Genomic DNA, 20715 nt, shown 5'->3' with positions numbered 1-20715 from the left:
ATGGGATCGTATGATCGGATTGCCATACAGTTTTCATAGTCATTTTTAAGAGACTTGTATCTACAATCATCTACAAGAATAGTGTTACTGGCATCGTACTTTGGGTGCCTTGCCCACAGCGTCCGTAGCTTCTTCAGGAAAATGGGCTTATCGCCAATGTGTTTGGGCACAACCGGCACCTCCGACATACGGGCCCGCCATATTTCACACTCCTCTTGGGAGAGAATATCTGCTAATGCCAAAAAATGAGGTTAAGAGGTATGCGTAACTTATGTCCTGCAACATTCAAAGCGGGCATGCTTTACCTGCAAAATATTTTTTCCTTCTATGGTTTGGGAAGCACGCGTTCACCATGTGTAACAGTTTTTCCCTTCTACAGCAGGACCACAACACTAGGCTGGCTTTCTGTTTAAGCCGTAGGATGAACTGCTCCGCATCCAGCCTTACAAGACAAATTACATTCCCTCCGAGATGGACTACCCGTGGAGTGTGCTCCTTTGGCAGGCACTCAAGTTCCTCAGGGATTTCGCTGCAGATGGTTAGTAGCATGCCATTAAGATCAAGCACAATCATCCGCCCGCGTCTAGCAGCCACATCAAGCTACAACAATGTGCTTGCCAATGTCTTGTCTAGCCACCAACTTACTACAGCACCAACAAACATAATGAGTGGGGACAAATACACAGTGCAAACATCATATCTAAAACAGAAAACTGGTCCAAAAACTACCAAATTTGGTACTGTATTGCACAAGTGATAAGGACTATCCAAAATCGCAAGTTCAAGAAGTACCAAATTGGTACTGTAATAGTGGACAGACGTGCACCCAAGTTGAACAGTACCAAAAAGTACCAAATTTGGTACTGTAATGCACATATAGTGAGGACAACTGAAACAGTAATGTAACGAAAGGTAACATACCAACACAGAACTAGATAGAGAGAAAAGATAAAGCTAAGGGCCAAAAAATCAAGTTGACTCAGTCACTAAAACGCACAAAGCGCGGAATACAATAGATTCTCACTGGCTACAGTTTTCATGCAAGGGATAATTGATCACGGGCGCAATTGCGCTTCTTTCTCTGCAAACAGAAAAGTTCCTGCAGGGTCACGGAATCAGGGGAATCACCTCTCCGCTTGGAAACAGCATCGATAGCAGTAGAGTCAACGCCCCCGTCGGTGCTGTCCACAACAGTATCGTTCGCAAGTAATTCTTCTTGCTCATCCTCGGCCTCCCTCCGATCTTTGTTGCCTTCCGATCCCTCTTTGACCTCCCCTTCACTCCCCTTTGTGGTTTCCACCCCCTCCCCAACACCCCCCTTTGTGGGTTCTTCCTCTCCCTTCTTGGCCGTTGCTTCATCGAGCTTTGTGTTGGCAGCATCCTGGCTTTCCTCCGCATCTAGCTCCACAACAACAGGGACTTTACCTTCCTCTTTGTCCTTGGTCTTTTTACCATCTCTGGCCTCCTTCTCAATTTTCCTTTCGCTGTCACCTGTCTTTTTATCATCTCTGGCCTCCTCCTCACTTTTACTTTCACTGTCACCTGTTGCCTCACATCCTTGTCCCGTCACATTGTCTTTCCCTACAGAATTACCTTGCTTCAGATCATGGAGAACATCTCATATCTCCCTTGTCACCTCATCCACATCCCATATTCGACTTGCAGCCGACTTTGTGGCGTGCTGGTCAGCAACTGCAGCATCCTGCTCCTCTGCAAACACAAAGAAAGACAGCAATACTAACTTGTATGAAAACCTCACTGAGTTGCAAGTGCGCATATGTATTCAAAAATGCACACATACTTACTCTTGACAACTTGAAGCCCACTGGCCCACGACTTTGCCAAATCAAAGATTACCATATTACAACCCGGCTTGACACACTAATACCTGCTTTGTAACAGAGCACTGAAGCACAAGGGATGATACTGGTGTCGGCACTCTAGCATGAAGGTTCCAACTACATGTGCGCACTCCAAGGGCTCACCGCATGCAACACACATACCAAACATCGGGATCACATTTACCGAATCATTAACCTAGGGCCTAGGATATAGTAGCAACCTCTTTCCAAGCCTGATATCAGCCAACATCTCCTTCACAAATAGGGTATGCTCTTGAGCTTCCTTCCATTTTTTCTCCAGAGTTTCATACTCAGCCTGTTGACAACCAGCGGTCCCAATTAGTTTCAAAAACTACCAAGAAGTCATACCGAGACTGGTACTTCTAAGTATTGTACTACGAAATAGAACCCAAACTACTAAAACCACCAAAACTACCAAACTCAGGAATCATATAGTACCAAAAACATATAAATACCTTCAATGCAGAACTAAACTACCCAAACCTTATCAAAACTACCAAAAGCCACTTTTTGCAGCACTTTCAAATAGTACCTAAAAGTACCAAAACTACCAAAATCAAACTACCAAAAGCCACTTTTTGAAGCACTTTCAAATAGTACCTAAAAGTACCAAAACTACCAAAATCAAACTACCAAAAGCCACTTTTTGAAGCACTTTCAAATAGTACCTAAAAGTACCAAAACTACCAAAATCAAACTACCAAACAAGATTTTTACATCACTCTCAAATAGTACCTAAAAGTACCCAAAACTACCAAAACTACCAAAATCAAACTACCAAAGAATCTTTTTGCAGCACTTTCAAATAGTACCTAAAAGTACACAAAACTACCAAAATCAAACTACCAAACAAGCTTTTTGCAGCACTTTCAAATAGTACCAAAACTACCAAAATTGAACTACCAAACCCACTTTTTGCAGCACTTTCAAATAGTACCTAAAAGTACCAAAAATACCAAAACTACCAAATCAAACTACAAAAGCCACTTTTTGCAGCACTTTCAAATAGTACCTAAAAGTACCAAAAGTACCAAAACTCCCAAAATCAAACTTTCAAATAGTACCAAAACTACCAAGACTACCAAAGAAAAACTTTTTGCAGCACTTTCAAAAACTACCAAAATTACCAAAATCAAACTACCAATTACACTTTTGCAGCACTTTCAAATAGTACCTAGAAGTACCAAAACTAGCAAAACTACCAAAGCTATCAGAATAAAACTACCATAACACCTTTTGCAGCACTTTCAGAAAGTACCTTAAAGTACCAAAACTTCTTCATAGTAACAGAAATACCAAACCATAAGACAGAAGGCAACCATAAACTACCTAGAATAAAAACAGTTCTACCATGAGTACCTAATACTACCAATCCCACCAAACCAAGCATAAACAGTTCTATCAAAGGTACCTAACACTACCAATCCCACCAAACCAAGCATTAACAGTTCTACCAAAGGTACCTAACACTACCAATCCAATCAAACCAAGCATAAACAGTTCTACCAAAAACTCCCAAAACTACCAGCACCTGTTGCTCTAGAATCTCCTTGTCGAGCAATGACGTATCTTCACTGATTCCGTATCGACGTAGCATCCTTCGACTGGCAGCCAAATCAGCTTCTATCACATTGATTTCTGCATCATCGCCAGTGTTGGCCTCTCTCAGTGTTTCCAGTTGGGTCTCATATTCCTTGATGTCGTCCATAATCTGCTTGACAAGCTTATTGGAACCCTCTGCCCTCAAGAGTGTTTCCTTCTTATGCTTCAAAGACATTGTCAGCTCTTTCAGCCTATTGGCTACCCCGACACATATCCGAGGGACTCTCCCAACCATAGCTTCAAGGTCCGCAATATAATCAGGTGTCTTCTCCTCATGACGCTGTGGGGGGACTTTCTGTGTAGGGGGAATACTACCAACTGGCGTAAGTCGGGGCTTCTTGGTATTTGACGGGTGGCCTCCTTGGGACGCACCGTTTGCCTTTCGCCAATTCTCAACCTTCTTTTCCAAGCCTGCTGGTCGGGAGGAACACATGTTGAGTACACTCTCACCAAACCTGGCCCATGCAACCCTATGGCCTGCAGGGTCCTTTGTGGTTGCATGACACTTCTCATATGCAAAACAGCGGGCAAATTTTGGCGTGATCTCCCCAGATGATGGTGGGGCTTGGTACACCTTATGGAACAGGAACCTACATTCATCTTGAAGCCGTGGCTTCATGTGATTTAAGTAAATCTTTGTCTTCTTCTGCCTGGAATGCCTGAATACAGTGAGCCACTGGTCATCGGGGATGTCATCTTCTGTAAGATCCTTTGGCAGCACCCCCTCCATGCTCAAACCATACTCATCATGAAGCTCTTGTGCTGTATAGCAGAACTTTGTCAAGATAGGGTACTCCTCCATCTTGTTTTTTCCTGCGATGTGGAAACAACACGCAAGTAAAGACATGCCCTCATTATATGCCTCATTTCAGTTGTGGAAAACAAAACACATGGAATGAAATGAATGTATGTCATTCAGGTGACAATTGAAAAATTAAGTTGTGTACAAAGCCAATTTTGGTTGTGGTTAGTATCAAATTTGGTACTGGTTAGTACCAAATTTGGTACTAACCAAATTTGGTTATGCAGACATCCCTACTGAGCTTCAACTTTGTGCTATGCTCATGCACAACATATACTGATTTTTTCACTTGCATGCATGCAAGTTAGCAATCAAAAGAGCAGCTTATACATGTAACTTTGTAACTTTCTTAAACCCTAAATTCCTAAGAAGATCCCAAACATGCACATGTACTTGCTGCATGCAAGAAAAGCAAATGCAGACCTCATCAGATAAAAGACATGCAGAAGCTTGCATGCATGGAAAAGAAAATGGTAAATCACCAGAAAACGCACAGCTCTCATAGCACCTACCTTCAGATGTTGTAGATGATCGTGGAGTCTCATCATCGGCAAAAAGAGGCCCAGGCTTAAATGAAGTCTCCATGGACACAGCAGGTTTCTCCCTCTCCACAAAGGAGGCCCCCTTGCTAGCCCTCGTATTTGGGGTGTCGATGTTCCGAGGGGATTTTGCATCCATTGTCCTCTTCTTCTTTTTCCCATGGTCCGGTGACGCTTTGGCTGCTGATTTCCTCGCTGGCGTCCTCATCTTCCTGATTGTGAGTAGCCGAGGAGCTTGTTACCTGCAACTGTAGTGGTTTGCAGAAGGCGATGTAGTAAGAGAGCAAGGCGGAAGCTGGAAAATGTGTTGAGCAACTACGCCACTCACAAACGCAGTCTGTGATGGGACTTTTGGCACGGTTTCAAAACACCACTCCCATTACTTATTTCCCCACCCACGTTTTCTTTCACGGAAAGTTTAAATCATACAAATTTCCCTCCTACCATTCTTTAACATAGATGAAAAAAAAGGTTCCCTCCAAAGTGTGGACATATGTAGAAGTACCAACCAGGTAGAAGCAAAATAGGTCCTTTTTTTGTACCACCAAACCATGCTTTCACCCAGATGTCTTGAAAACACCCATCCAAGAGTTTGATTTAGTCTCTTCGTCTATAACTAGACTCCCATCTTGGTTAAACAAAGACACTCCTATTTGGATGTGTGGAGCTTCAGACAATGGAAGCTTAACACTAGACTTGTAATGAGCCACAAAACTGGCTGAAGCCACAAAAAAGGCTCACATCAGGATTCTAGTAAATGCAATATAACTTTTGTATATGATATCAAAATTACATGAAAATTCTTAATTATGCGTTCAAGATATGAAAAAAGTTTCTACGTATAAAAATTACACAAAAAGATAAAAATTAAAAAATTTACTTTTCTAAAATTAGTAAATTTTACGTAAAACTGCACTTCATTACTTAACTTAGAGAAGTAAAAAATGTTGGCAGTCTTTGTATATGGATTAAAAAGTCTTGGTACATCTATCACATACCTATTGAGGTATTTTTCAAAGAAGTTTGGGCTTGCTTAACAATGATTTGATTTACTTTCAAAAGAAAATAAAAAACTTGTATCCATTCGCTCAAATTAGTCATAGAAGATGGCAATGGAAAGACACCTTTATACCTTCATTTAGCTCTCTACTATTCTTTATCAACTCATATTGAGTGTTGGTCATAATTCCCTGAAACCATTTTCTATCTAGATAACTAACATAGTGATGGAGAATTTTTTACAAAAGTCCACAAAAGTGGCTAATTTTTTACAGGACTAGTGTTAAGACGAGAAGAATGTATTCTAGAAAGGGACTTCACAGATGAAGCTACGTACCTGAACCCTTTCCAGAGCATTTATTTGATCCATTCAAGTGGACTCAAACTTTAGCAACAATGGATGTATGCGTGAATACGTCTATGCCTACTCAATTTTGCAATGAGGATGGCTACGACATAATTCCCATCCAAATGATTTCAATCCTCAACGTTGAAAATGAAGATGAGGAACCCAAGGACTTAATGAAAGCTCAACAAGTCTTTTCAGACCTCTATTACGATGCAGCTGATGAATTAGATGAACGCTCAGCTACCTCAGAAGATTCGGGGTCAGAAAAAAAGCATACGAGAGCTAAGTTACTCTTAAAAGGAGGGGAGGAAAAGTTTTTTGACTTTCCAAACCAGAAATCAAGAAGACAAAAATGGTATAAACGAAAGAGAGACACCAAAATTGTGAAAACACGACCTATGGCATCAATCTCCAATTAAACACAATTCCCTGATGCAGATAGATGCAAAGGATTGCATCAAGGAAAAATTAATTGGTAGATACCTTCAAACCAAAACTCAAAAATGTCTCGAACATCGAGAAAAACAAGGAAGGGTACTCAAGAAAAATCAGGATAAGAAACCACTCATGACTAGAATTGAGCGGAAAAAGAAGTATCAAGAGTTGAAAAAAACTATAAAGGAGATATACACAACCAAAATGGAAACCAGAGAAGAGGATGGTAAAGGATTTAATGCATGTTCCATCCCATTACAAAAAGTATACTCTCCAAGATCGGAAAATCATAGTTGAACAACCTGTTAGGGAACTCCGGAAACAGGGTGAGTCTTACAAAGGGCCTGAAAACGCTAAAAGGATAGACTTGGTTGAACCAAGAGAAGAGCCTAAACCTGCTTACATTGCGAATGACCTAACAAAAGAAGAAGAAAAGATTTTGTTGAGCTTGCAGTTAAAGGAATACCGAGATATCTTTGCTTGGTCTTATAAGGATCTCAAAGGTGTTGATCCAAAAATCTCTCAATATACCATACCCATGAGAGATGATGCGAAACCAAGTAGACAGAGACCATACACGTATAACGAAAGATTTTCCAGGAAGATAAAAGAAGAGATTGAAAAATTAAAGGAAGCCGAATTCATTTACGAAATCGAACACGCAGATTGGGTGTCTCCAATTGTGGTAGTACCCAAGAAGAATGGAAAATTATGAGTGTGTGTTAATCTCAAAAAGGTGAATGTAGCTATCATTAGAGACAACTTTCCTCTTCCGATAACTGAGCATGTATTAGAACAAGTTGCAGGAAAAGAAGCTTACAGTTTATTAGACGGATTTTTTGGATACAATCAACTTTTGGTTGACCCAAAAGATCAGCATAAAACTGCTTTTGCAACAGAATGTGGTATATTTGCCTATCGGGTTATGCCGTTTGGGTTAACTAATGCTCCAACCGCGTTTCAGAGGTTGATGAGCCATGCTTTCAAAGAATATCTTCGAAAATTCTTAGAAGTATATATGGATTATCTATGCATACATTCATCGATCCAAGCTGATCATTTTGAACACCTCAATAGGTATTCGAAAAATGTAAACTTTATAGGATTTGCTTAAATCCTGAAAAATGCACATTCATGGGTAGACAAGGAAAAATTCTCGGGCATATAGTATCTAAAAATGGCATAGCTACTGATATTGAGAAGATTCATGTCATTGTTGATTTGCCTAGACCAACAACAATCAAGGGGGTACAAGCCTTCATGGGGCATTGTGGATATTACCGACGGTTCATCTACATGTACGCTATAATTGCAAAACCCATGTATAGCTTGATTACGCTCTTTGAATAGACCGAGGCATGTGAAGAATCCTTCATGAATCTTAAGCAAGCTCTCACCTCAACTCCAATATTGAAAGCACCAAACTGGGATAAGGTACTCCACGTACATGTAGATGCTTCTAATTTTGCTATCGGTTGTATACTAGCTCAATCAAGAGATGGGAAAATTGACTTTTCTATTTCTTATTCTAGCCGACAATTGAACATGGCAGAAAAGAATTACACCACCACCAAAAGAGAAGGACTAGGAATGATCTATGTCGTAAATAAGTATAGACATTACCTATTAGCCAACAAGTTTGTGTTCTTTGTGGACCACCAATTGTATTTGGTCAATAACCATTTGAGTTTGTCTAATGGCTGGTTTTCCCCATGATTCCCATGCTGCTTTTGTGGCTATGGTTATGCTTGCCCCACTATCCAATATTGTCCTGGTTTCTATGACATTATATCTCACTAGAAGGGTTGTGTTTCTTTCTTCCCTTTGTAGTATTCTCTGACTTTGTTCATTGGGACATATCTAATCTCTTTGTTATCCAATTTGTGTTTCAATTTTTTCAAATTTTTTATGATTAGCCATGTTATTCCCACCTTCCTCTCTAGAGTTTTTTGTAGATCGTTCCATAAATATGGTCTAATTTTTAACAGTTCTCCTAAAGTAATAGTGCATTGAATGGGTGTAGACATGATTGAATGGATGTTGTCTACCTGTAGGGTCTGTTCCTCTCTTTTTATGTGAGTGGTTTTACACACTATGGATTCGTCTTCGTTATCTTTCAAGTAAGAGGGTAGTGTTCTCAGAGTCATTGGTTTAGAAATTCCTTATGCTCCAATTCCACAATCCCTATACAAGGATTGGATATCATTGTCCATATCAGGAGGTAAATGGTCTAATCAAACTTCATCTATAGGAGCCGACTTCAAGGTTATGCTCCCATCATTAATCTCTCTTACTTTTTCCCATAAATGTCCTGGCCAATCTTCTTCCACAAATGGAATTCCATCTAAAGCGTATTCCCTATCAGGCATTATGAGTTCTAGTTCTTTAGTTTCATGGTGGGGTTCTACCACCACTTTGGATCTCTCTTTATGATTTCTACCACAAGCTCCCCAGGTTTTGCTAGACCCTCAAGCTTGGGTTTTTGTTTTTCCGGCATCTCTTGAGTAATTCTTACCAGACTTTGATAAGCTTCAAGCTTAGCTGCTTCCATATATGGAGAAGGATAGTTTTTCCATTTGTTTTCAATGTTTTGGCCTGCTTTAAGTCCCGCTTGGTAAGCTTCCAAGGCTGCATTAATTGGCTCAAAAATTTTGTCTACCAAAATTGATCCTCCAAATTTCACCGTGGTTTCCTTGATTTCAGTTCTAGCTTCTTTCACTTTTTCCTGGAATAGTTTCTTGGCTTTCTCCTCAATTTCAGCCCTTTGTTTATGTTTTCTTATCTCATACCTCTAACTTCTTCTTCTCTTTGTATTTTGAGAGGAAATTTTAGTATTCTCTGAGTCATCAGAGGAGTTATGTTTCTTTTTCTTAGCCTGAGCTCTAGTGATTACCTTGATTGGAACAATAGGTTCACTCTTCGATGAGTTACTAAGTATCACTTAGACTATGTTCACTACTGCTTTACCCTTGTTTAACACTAGGTTGGTAATGGGACACTTTTATGTCCTGTTAAGTGACCATTTTCCTTGAATTATGTCAAGAGTTTCAAAATGGATTTTGAGGTGCTATCTATCTAGAAAGTTGTCTCATGAGCTGAAAAAAACTCGACATTTTTTTGGAATATCAATTCCATCTTTAACCTTGTCCTTGCACAACATTTCACAACCTAAACTCTGTGAAAAAACGGGTCTTGTTTTTGTCTTTTTTCAACTTTTTGCAACTATACCACTCTAGAGTTCATGTTTGTGAGGTCCATAATGCTAGAGAACTATCTTTAGTAGTCCTCAACATGTCCTGATGCTTCTAGGGAGAAATAAACGTTAAAGTTGTAAGTTATGACCAAATTACAAAAATTGTCAAATCCTGTTTTTTAGCCAATTTTAGCTCTTCTATGATTTTTTTGGTGGCTTTCATGATATGCAAATGTAGTTTTGATTTTCTATGTCGCATATTGTAACATAAAGCTAATATTCCTTGAGTTTTGGGGCACCTAATACCCTATTTTGCATAGTAGACAACGATGGTTGATTTTTTCAATTATAGAAGAAAACGAAACATTCTAGTATATCAAGTATAGCTTTTTCAATATTGTTAGTTTCTTGTGACAACTACATGCATTTTGTAGGTAGTAACCATATCTAGCCATAAGGATCAAATTTGGATAGATATTGAATAGTTTCTATGGGATTCTACAACTCATAATGTTGAACCCAGTTTTTTCATGTTTGCTGTATTTAGCACTTCATCTTTGTCCCCAAGATTCCCCTTGGTAAGAGATTTATTATTCTTTTGACATGCTCCATGGCTCCTTATGAACCTAAAGGACAACAGAGAACTAAGAAAACATGCATATATTATTTGTATTGAGCATGGCTATAGAAACTTTGATGATAGGTTTGCAGAAAGGTAAAAATTCAACTTTTTTGTACCTATTTCTTTTGGCAAAACAAAAAATAGTGAGTGAGAAGCAATCATTTGTTCTGATCACCAACCCATTGAAGTTAACTAGGGAATTTATCTCAAGTCCTACAAAAATCCCTAATCTTATTTTTATGCAACAAAACGTAAGAAATTGACTGTTTTGATGAAAATGTACTGGTCCATCAACTTTGGAGGCTTGGTGTGACCAAAAGATGAGAAATTTTACAAGTTTCTTATTTTTTCCATGTGTAGTAGGCCTTGAACTATAACCTCATGAAAGGATTTTACAAAATGAGTGGATCTACTATGGTTTTGGAGGTTTTTTTCAAAACCCTGAAAGGACACTTTTATGTCCTGTTAGGTTACCAACCTAGTGTTAAAGGATTTTTTGGACAATCTTCAGGGAAGTGTCCTCCCTTTTTACAACATTGTATACAAAAAGCTTCAATTGGCTTAATGTTCTTGTCCGACTTTGGGAATTCATTTTTCCAATGATCATCTGCACCACAATTATGGTAGTTTCTCGTTCGTGGCTTAATCATGGGTCTTACCATTTAAGTTCTAACACCTTGATCAACTACATAGTACATCGGTGCAAGATCTGGTGTAGCATAATTCACAGGTTCTTCCATTGGTGGTGGATGTGAATTATACCACTCTCCTTATACCATTATTGTAGATGGACTAGGCTCAACATAGGGTGTAACAAGCACTAGTGCTTGTTCATCTATGATTCCCTCTGAATGCATGTACTTTACAGCCACTTCATTATGTCCAAGGTATGGAGATTGTTGACCCAACACGGGTTGTGGTCTTTCCATACCCATCGGTGGTCTTTGATCTGGGGCCATATTAGGTTGATATCTGTACATGGGTTGCCCTTGTGGACTCATAGGCACATATTGAACATTTCCATCATACTTTGGTCGGTAATAGCACTCATTGGTCTCATGGTTGGTCCATTTACCCTCGATTGCGCACCATTTTTGTGGCCTAATTGGTTGTCCATGTTGAGGTATCCCTTGCCCTGGTCCCCTCATAGGTGCTTTTTGCATGTTATTCATCATTTTGTTCATCCGTTTGAGCATATCTTCTATGGTTGTTAGTGGTGCTGAAGTAGCTGTTCCCACTTGTATTGGTTTTGAGGATGCTGTTTTGTCACTCTGAGTATCCTTAGGGACATCTTCTTCATTGAAAATATCACAATTGTCTCTCAAGTCAATGGAATCCGATACACACTCTTCTAGGTCATATGTTTCTTGCTATAAAATATAGCATGAAGTTCTTTGTTTAGCAGTCCCTCTAGAAATAATGATACTCATCTTTCTTCTACAGGTATTTCTAGTTTTGGGTATCTTGCAATGTATTGCTTCATTTTAATTCACAATCCCTAACAATTGTTTTTGTTTGAAGCTATAGATTTGAGCTAACGTAGTATATTTGATTCCTGCTTTGGAATAAGTAGCTACAAATCCTTGAGCTAATGTGTTCAAGTCCATGATTGACCTTGGTGGAATGTTTTGGAATCATGTCAATGCTTTTCCTTCTAATGTCATTCCAAACCCCTCGAATTGAGTATGGAAATTGAATATGCGTTCTGCTCTTAGCACTTGCTTAAAGCTTGCTAAGTGGTCATATGGATCCCCAGATCCACTATATTTTCTGGCCCATTTTTGAAAATCAGCTGGTCTGACATGTTTATTTGGCTCAACTCCTGGTCTCCTTGCAGTTGGTCCTGTCTCGAGTCCTTCAAACCAGTATGTTGGAAATAGTGACTCATGTAGCCCTGGACTGGCTTTACTGTCATGCGATTTTCTTTGTGATGAGATAGGTTTGGGTTTTTTAACATTGCTCCCAAAAGATCTCTCATGGAGTCCCTCTCTTGGTATAGTTTCTGGTCCTTGGCCAAATATCCAATCTCTTATGGAGTACCCTTGGTATTTGGTTTGTTTCACCTCCTCAGGACTCATCATAACAAAGTTATTGTTATAAAAATCCCTAAATAGGTAGGTTGGTAGATCTGTTGAACCCTTGTCTTTGATTTTGAAGATATAGATAATCTTCAAGGGTGTTAACTGTCTTGATTTGGCATGAGAAGTTTATAGAAGATCTTTGACGTTTCTATCCTCCCAACAATAGACTCTAATCCTAGGATTATCCGTGCTAATACGTTTCAAAGGCTTCCAATCAACTTGATCGTATCCCTCGAATTCTAGATTTGGTGGTCCTTCTTTTGTTGCCATATCCGGAATGAGTGTATTCACCTCTAATCCCCATTTGTCTATCACATCAGGGTTTCCAACTTTTAAATATTGAGTCCCATTTCTATCCATATATATTTTTCCTTGGTTATTTTCCCTTATTTCCTCTTCAAACTCTATGTCATGGTCATCAATGCGAATAAAATACTCTTCATTAGGATCCAGGTAAACTTGAGCTCCATGGTCATTCGTCTCATAAAATGTGAGTATGTGCTTATATCACACTGTCGTTCCGGTTCCTGACATTAGGGCCAAAAACGACTCAAAAAGGGCTGTTTGTTAATCTAAGGATTAAGGAATAGTCCAATAGTTAGTTGACACGTATACAAAAGTATGGCACTCTTGTCTCCTCTATTGTGGGTTTTGGTGGTCCTATTTTGACAAAGAACCGCTAAATGTCTTTATCATAAGGTTGAAACTGCTATATTTGGGTGCTTTCGGCGAGAGAGCTCATTAAATTTGTGGCTCAAAGTAATGAAGTCTCGTCTTTTATTCTATTTTATATTTCAAAAAAGCGTTGTCAAAAGATACGAAATCTATGTCAGAAGGCTCTCAAAACAAGAGCATTAATGACAAATCACCTACTTTTTTCAAACGTATACCTTTCTCGCTCTTTAGTTTGTTAGAGGTTTTAAGTCTTTCCGTCTATACTTTCTTTCTTCTCTAATCTCTGAGTTTACATGGCGTCTTTTGCACGTCAACCTTCACATACCATAACTTCTTGTGACTTTCATAATGTTAGAGAGGATGGTCTTTGGAAGTCCATATCTTTTCGTGTGAATGACTGGGTAACAATGCTTCCTTCATGCAAAGGTGAGCACAAAGTGAAGAGAACTAAACGCGATAAAGTAAAAAACCATTGGAAAGGTCGTGTTCTAGCTTTCAAAGTGACCGACAATGGCTGGCTAGCTAAGGTTCAACATGTGTACATGGCCAAGGATATGGTGTTAGACTGGGAAGAACATCCCACACTGCATTCTTACTGTAAGTACGAAAAAACTATTTGATACGGTGAATTTTTTCATTATCCCATTATTTTTCTCATTTTTTGATTCCATTCTAGATATATTTCCTTCAACAGTTGTGGAATGGCAGCCTGTGGAGAGTCTAAGTGGGACGTTCAAAGCAATGCATAAAGGGATTGCAGATGCTATGTATGCTAACAAGCCACCTTCCTTTTACAAAACAATGGATTTGTTTGTCTTTTTTGCAGAATACAAAGTTCCATCACGAGAAGGTGCATATGGAGAACTACATCAGTTACCCGTTCCCACCATAAGCTCACTTGAATGGGAAGCTCCTGATGCATGTACTATATCAAGCTTCAAATCCAAGATCAAAGAAGACATCCTTAAAGCTATGTCTCTGGGAAGGATATCAAGAAGGATTAAAATTCAATGGTTCTTGCCTATACATGTCTTTGTGGCATGTTTCAAAACAACGGATTTACAGAGGACAAAGACGATGTGGCTTAATAGAAGACTTTCTATGACTGAACTTGATAATGTTCTTGGAGATGGATGGAGCACCAAAGAAACTTTCCATATTGGTGACAATATTAGTTGTAGAGTAAGCCCAAACTCTATGTCTATCTCATATCAACTATGTCGTCAATCATTAGTTCTGGGCTACGACTATAGGAGATGGAGAAGCAAATTAGGTAGCTGGGTTCCTCTCGACTCTGAGGAAAATTGTCCAGAGTTTGAACTAAAGTTCACAGTCCATCCACAACCGAGTATAGAAGCCTAATAGTAACAACAAATTGGAGACTAAATGATGTTAGATAATCTCTTGAGTTTCTTGATGAAACATCTCCCGAGTATAGATTCAAAGTGGATGAAATTGTGGTGAGCACAAGGATGGAGAATTCAACCTCTTGCATCACATGCCTTCCCCCAAAAAGAGTTGTATTTAAGCCACTTGCAAGGACTTGAAAAAAAAAGTTCAATATTGTAATCATTTTGCAAATATATTTATCTTTTCTCTACTTATGTTGTTTTAAACTTACATGACATCATGATACACATTTAAGAATCGACAGTTGGTATTAAGTATTTGAAGTAAAAAATTATGAATCACCAAAGGGTATATATATATGTTCATATGGACAAAATGAACAAAAGTGTACATAGTTTTTGTGGACTATTCAATCATGAAATTCCACTTTTCTTTTTGCCTGAGAGGATTCTGCATCCTTAGAGACTCTTTTCCTTTTGTGTTCAGAAGGGGGTGAAATTTCAGGAGTGGGTGGAGGTGGTGACTTGGCAGGGGTTGGTGCTTTGGGCCCCTTAGGGCTTGGCACGGGTGACTTGGCAAGGGTTGGTGCTTTGGGCTCCTGAGGACTGGCTGGCTTGGGTGATTTGGAAACTTTCTTTGGCAACATGAATGGTAGCTTGAAAGGTGAGCTAGGTGCCTCCCCCTTATTGTTCCTAAGTGTACGACGCTTTTGAACCTTGAATTTCAATGGTGAGTGGAATGGATGGCCCTTTGTATCTGTTGTTTTTTTTGCAGGGCTCTTAGTGGGACTCTTTCCCTTGGCAGTCTTCTTAGTGGGACTCTTCCCCTTGGCAGGGATCTTCTTTTTTGTAGGACTCTTCCCCTTGGCAGGGATCTTCTTCTTCGTGGGACTCTTCCCCTTGGCAGGACTCTTCTTGTGATCCTTTTTCTTTGTATGGATCTTCTTTGCAGGACTTTTCTTCTTTTGATCCATTTTCTTTGCATCCAAACCTTTGGTGGCTCTACCTTTATTTGGTGGCAAAGGAGAATCTAGATCATTTGGATTTATTGATCTTTCCAAAACCATAGAAACAGCCTTCTCCCTCACCCACGTGACCCAAGACTCTGGATAGTCATGCAACTGAAAAAAATAGAAAAAGGAACTAAAGGACATGAGAACATACATACATAAAACATCAAAATAAATACATGAACCACACTTACAGTGACACACTTACAGTGAGTGTAGTCATCCGGCACCTTGACTCAAGATATCTCCATGCATTTGCAAGCACCCTCCATCCACAAGATGTTGAGTCTGTCTGTAAAGGCACTTTTTGATTGTAGTACTTGAAAGCTTCTATATTCTAATCCTTATTTGTGGTACTCAGGTGACCAACAATAAGTTTGGCAGCACTGCAAGAAGACATTGAATCAAAAAGCTACTAATAGAAAACAATGGGCCATCATCAAGCATAGATTATGCTTCATACTTACAGTTTACTTTTCCCATGGATACTTGACAATGAATTCATAAATACAATATCTTTCTCCAAAAGATTGAAGATAATAAGACTCCAATGTCCTCTAAAAAATAAAAAACAATTAGCTAAGAATACCACAAAATGTTAAAAATAACATGTAAGGAGTTAAGAATTACCCTTCAACATAGGGGTATAATATGTAATTGCAGGTCAGCATGTTAAAATCATAAAAAAAAACTTGAAAGGGTTCCTTGCTTGTTAAAAAGGCATTGTGTCACTAGAGGGTCAAGTATGGCAATTTGCATAGCTAGAGCCTCTGGAAGATCCCTCATAAGACACCTGGAAAAGGAAACACAAGCCCCAATGAGCCCCGTGTGCCTGTCTGCCTTGCACATGCACTAATAATTAGCAAAGCAACACATACCTGAGACAGATATAGAGCACAATGTCACCAAGCTCAATGTTGGGATTTACAAGCATACTTGTGTCTTGAGGGAATATGTCCAAATATGCCTCAATATCTCCAAACAAGGAGACATCCACCACCATTTGGCCTATGACTTTTTCATAAAGAAGAGAGTTGGAGCTCTTAAAATTTCAGCTTTATCTTTAAGGATAGCATCCTCTAATATCATGTCTTGCTCCCTCTCAACTTCCTTTCCTGCTTTGATATCCTGGGCCTTTCTTGTCTTGTACTCATGTGTAGCATCCTCAATGACAACCCCAGAATCTTTCTGCTGCCTGGAAGGAGGGATGTTTAAAATTTGGAAGGCTCTAAGATCCTCACTAGGAATGAGCTCAAGAGCCTTATCAAACTTGTACCTTAGCCTTGACACAACCACAAAATCTTTGCTCATAAGTGTGACCCTGTGAGCAAATGCAGCTGCAATGTAGCTATCATTCATAAATTCTATGAGAAAATCCTCAGCAGCTTCCTGAAGGCACATCATAGCTTGAGATTGCCACCTTACTGAGACAAAAGTATTGATATTCATCATGCTTACAAGTCTATCAGATATCTCTTTGACAACTCTCATGAAAGAGAGCTTTGGAATCAGTAGACAAGTAGACTTTTGTGCTTTTCTTATTTCTCTTAGGGATTTCACCTGATAATTCAATCTTTTTTTGGCATTGGGCCTCTGACGAGGTAGTGGAGGGGGTGCTTTCTCTGCATCTTTCTCAACATCATCTATTTCTGGACCAGTTGGGGCTTGGTATACCTTCCTTGCAGTCTGTTTAGTCCTCGCCATTTGGGTAAAAGAACACAGCACCACGCGACAAACGCTTCACCCACAACCTGCAAGATGTTTATCCTACCATGTGTGAAGAGAAGGGTGACAACAACACGACGCGATAGAAGGGTGACCCAGGCTCTGGAATACGTCCGTATCGCGTCGTATGTGAGCACCAAAACCTCCAAAGAAAATCCTTGTACGACATGATAGAGGGCGCACCCACACCCTAGAACATCACCGTATCGCGTCGTATGCGAGCTGTGAAAACTTTAAGTAAGCCGAGCAGGAACCCCTGCACGACGCGATGAGAGCCTCCCCTAACCTTTGCAACATGCGCCTATCACATCGTATGGGATGCCATGAGTATTTCAAGAAACAAGACCTTCGCAAAGCGATAGAGGGCACACAAACACCCTATAACATCACCGTATCACGTTGTATGCGAGTTGTGAAAACTTTTAGTAAGCGGAGCAGAAACCCCCGTACGACGTGATGAGAGCCTCACCTAGACTTTGCAACTTGCGCCTATCGCGTCGTATGGGATGCTAACAGTATGGGAAGAGGTAGAAGGTGCGCCCACATGCCCAACACATCCGGGTTGCGACGTTTGAGAAGAAGCTTGGCTTGGCTTAGTGGACGGTGTACGCCCAGTGCGGAAGAGTCCAAAGCGCGGATGACTCGAAGTGCGAGTAGTTGAGGACGACATGGCACAAATGTCGAGTATGGGAGAAAGCAAAGAATGAGCACGTGACAAGGCTTTATATACATAAGACCGTCCATACGACGACCGTTGTACGCAGGCCATGTGGCACGTATGCATGGTTGACACATGTCACTAACGGTCATATTTCGGATCTTATATAAAGCTTGGTCTCGTAAGTTATTAATGTTGCACGTTCACTTGTCGCATACGATGCGAGTTATTATTCATTTTTGTGTACTAATCCTCTCGTCCCGCACGATCTCATCCGTTGCAATTGCACGTCGGTGGTCCCTCCCCTATCGCGTCTTTCGGGGTTCTTGTTTGCTTTGGTGTGGATTTGTCCCACACGATGCGCAGGGAAGCAGTTCCAAAGTCTAGGTCCAGCGCGTATCGCGTGGTTCAGGGTTGTTGTCCATTTTGGTGTGGCTTTGTCCTGCACGACGCGCAGGGAGGCAGTTCCAAAGCCTGGGTCCAGCGCGTATCGCGTGGTTTGGTGTTGTTGTTCATTTTGCTGTGGCTTTGTCCCATACAACACACAGGGAGCAAGTTCCAAAGCTTGGGTCCAGCACGTATCGCGTGGTTCGGGTTTGTCATTGGCACTAGTACATTTACAAACGTTGGGCATATTTTCGTACCTTGTACCTAGCTTCACCTGTCGACTTTTCCTCTAACATGATTGAAGGCCGGAAGGAGATTTTTGAGGAGAGTCCAAGTGAGAAACTATTGGTGGCTGTGATGGATGGTGGTGACATGGAACTGTACACCAAAGCATATGAAATATTCAACCCTGTGTTTGATCTTGCAGCTTTGTTAGACCATTTGAAAGACTTCTTGGCAGAAGAATTCAAAGAGTTTGAAGAGGCAGTTGAAGTTAAGTGTTTGGTTTTAGATGGGAAGGCTTATTTTCATCTAGCCGAATATATTACAAACTCAATTGAGAAGAGCAAAGTAACAAGGAGGTTTGGAAGATTTTCTAAGAAGACTTCCTTTGTTTGTCCACCTACCATTTCTTGTCAATTACATTTAAAACCTTGTAACCTTGTTCCAAAAGTAGTTGCTTTTCTTTTCTTTTTGTTCCTTAAAGTTGACATGCAAGGAAAAGCTGATGAAGTGAAAGATACAGATGAGGCAACAAATAAAAATGTTTCCACAGTTTTGCAGCTTGAGAAAAGTGAAATTCTAGAAGAGGAGGAAGTTGATGTTGCAGTTGAGGAGTAGGAGAGTGCAAATTTTGATGTTGCTCAATTTAGAGCTAGTACTGTCATTGATGAGCCAACAGATGAGGTAGAGGTATCTGAAGCTTCCCTTACTATTCCAAACCTTCCCTACTTCTTTATCAATGGGAAAGAGTATATCCCTCTCCATCATATCCAGTGTCTGCTTAATATGAGGGAGGACTACTATATTGCAACCATTTCTGAAGCTTCTGAGGTGGACAGAGATTTTATTGACACAAAAGAAGAGTCAAAAGAGGAGTTTTTGGCACTTGATCTTCATACATCCAATAAAGATTTTTTTCCTGCTCCTGATGCACTTGCTCTATGCATGAGAAGAATGGAAGAGGAAAAGCCTTCCCTCAAAGATGAGGATTTTGAGAAGAGGCTTGTTGAGCTTGGCATCCAATCTTTTGGCAGAGACTTTAAGCTCAAAAAAATTGGAAAGGAAGTTGACATAAGAGAGATGACCGGATCATGCAATCTCCTTCAAGAAAACGTCATTGCAAAAGGTGATCTCCCTACTGAAATCTTTCTCTTTTTTCAAGTTAGTTTTAATTACTCATTGTCTTTTTTTGCAGATTGAACTCCTTGACACAGACAATTTTCTTGGGAGAGCTAAAGGCTCGAGAGGGAAAGCAATAGAGGGCTCTTCAAGAAGGGATGCCTCCTCTCTCATGCACTACATGCCTACATTGGATAGTGCCACCTTCTGTGCTTTCCACATGCAGTATTCTGAAGATCCTGAGTTGCCAACGTTTGCACTGAAGATATTGTCACGGTTTTTAGGGTCCACTCCCCTTCAAATCAATGCAAACAAGATCATGCTACTTGAGAGAGCAGCATCACTTCAAATGTTTGGATATGCTTCAGGATTCAATGCCTTAAGAGCAGGATACTTTCTTTGCTACTCTAGCTATGCAGCAGCAGCTGAGGAGACAAATGTCAACCTTCTTGGGGGCTATAAAAGAAGAAAGTTTTTGAGATATAGGGGTGACATGCCTAGAGATTAAAAAAATTCAAAATCTGATGTAAATTTGACAATTTTTTGCACCAAAATATCTTTTTTGAATTTGGATCTCTTTAGAAAGATTTAGTACAAAGTTTCAAAGTGAAGCATTAATCTCAGATCTGTGGTTGAGCAGCATGGTTGTTTGATCTCATCCGTTGTAATTGCCTCCTATAGAACCAATTGAATAATTCCTTTAGTGCATTGATCCTTCTTTGTCCACCTCCCTTTCTCGTACATTTGAAAAAAGAAGTCCTAGCTTGATAGTGAGATTTCTCCATTCCCTAAGTATTCCATGTTGCAAGGGGTCCTTGTTTTGCAAAATATGGTCCATGTAGGTATAGAATATGCTAAAAATGAAAAAAAAGTTAGTTGAACTCAATAGGATGCAAAGTAAAATACTATCCGGAATTTAGAAAGTAATTGAATACTCATCAAGTAATATGTGATGTCTTTTTCTCCCCAGGCATCTGTAATAGCAGTCATTAAAAGCTTTATTGTCTTTTTAAAGTCATCTGCATAAGTAGAAGAGCTAACTTGTTGTCTCAAAACTTTCAAAAAATTGTCGAGCGTCTTCCACAC

The 20715-nt window shown here is 39.9% G+C and overlaps 1 protein-coding gene across 1 annotated transcript; it reads right to left on the bottom strand.

The window, feature by feature from the left end:
• Positions 1–1036: 1036 nt before the first annotated feature.
• LOC147425752 (uncharacterized) lies at positions 1037–17222 on the bottom strand. The gene is made up of 4 exons (XM_086500110.1): positions 16669–17222; positions 16312–16370; positions 1426–1581; positions 1037–1275 (listed from the first exon to the last, which is right to left on the bottom strand). Exons 1-4 carry the CDS (start codon positions 17220–17222, stop codon positions 1037–1039), a joined length of 1008 nt encoding a protein of 335 aa, XP_086356236.1.
• Positions 17223–20715: the final 3493 nt, after the last annotated feature.

Source organism: Adiantum capillus-veneris, chromosome 25, assembly GCF_014529385.1.
Source record: "Adiantum capillus-veneris isolate H3 chromosome 25, ASM1452938v2, whole genome shotgun sequence".
Taxonomy (NCBI): Eukaryota; Viridiplantae; Streptophyta; class Polypodiopsida; order Polypodiales; family Pteridaceae; genus Adiantum; species Adiantum capillus-veneris.
This window is presented reverse-complemented; position numbering and strand designations above follow the sequence as displayed.

Bases quoted from the DNA above. Each gene is read 5' to 3' on its own strand.
- LOC147425752 (XM_086500110.1), bottom strand. From the start codon at position 17,222: ATGGCGAGGACTAAACAGACTGCAAGGAAGGTATACCAAGCCCCAACT. The intron at 16,371-16,668 runs GTACAAGACAAG...GCTAATTATTAG, and splicing joins ATTGAGGATGCTACACATGA to TGCATGTGCAAGGCAGACAG. The intron at 1,276-1,425 runs GTAAAGTCCCTG...AGGGGAGTGAAG, and splicing joins GACCAAGGACAAAGAGGAAG to GGGAGGTCAAAGAGGGATCG.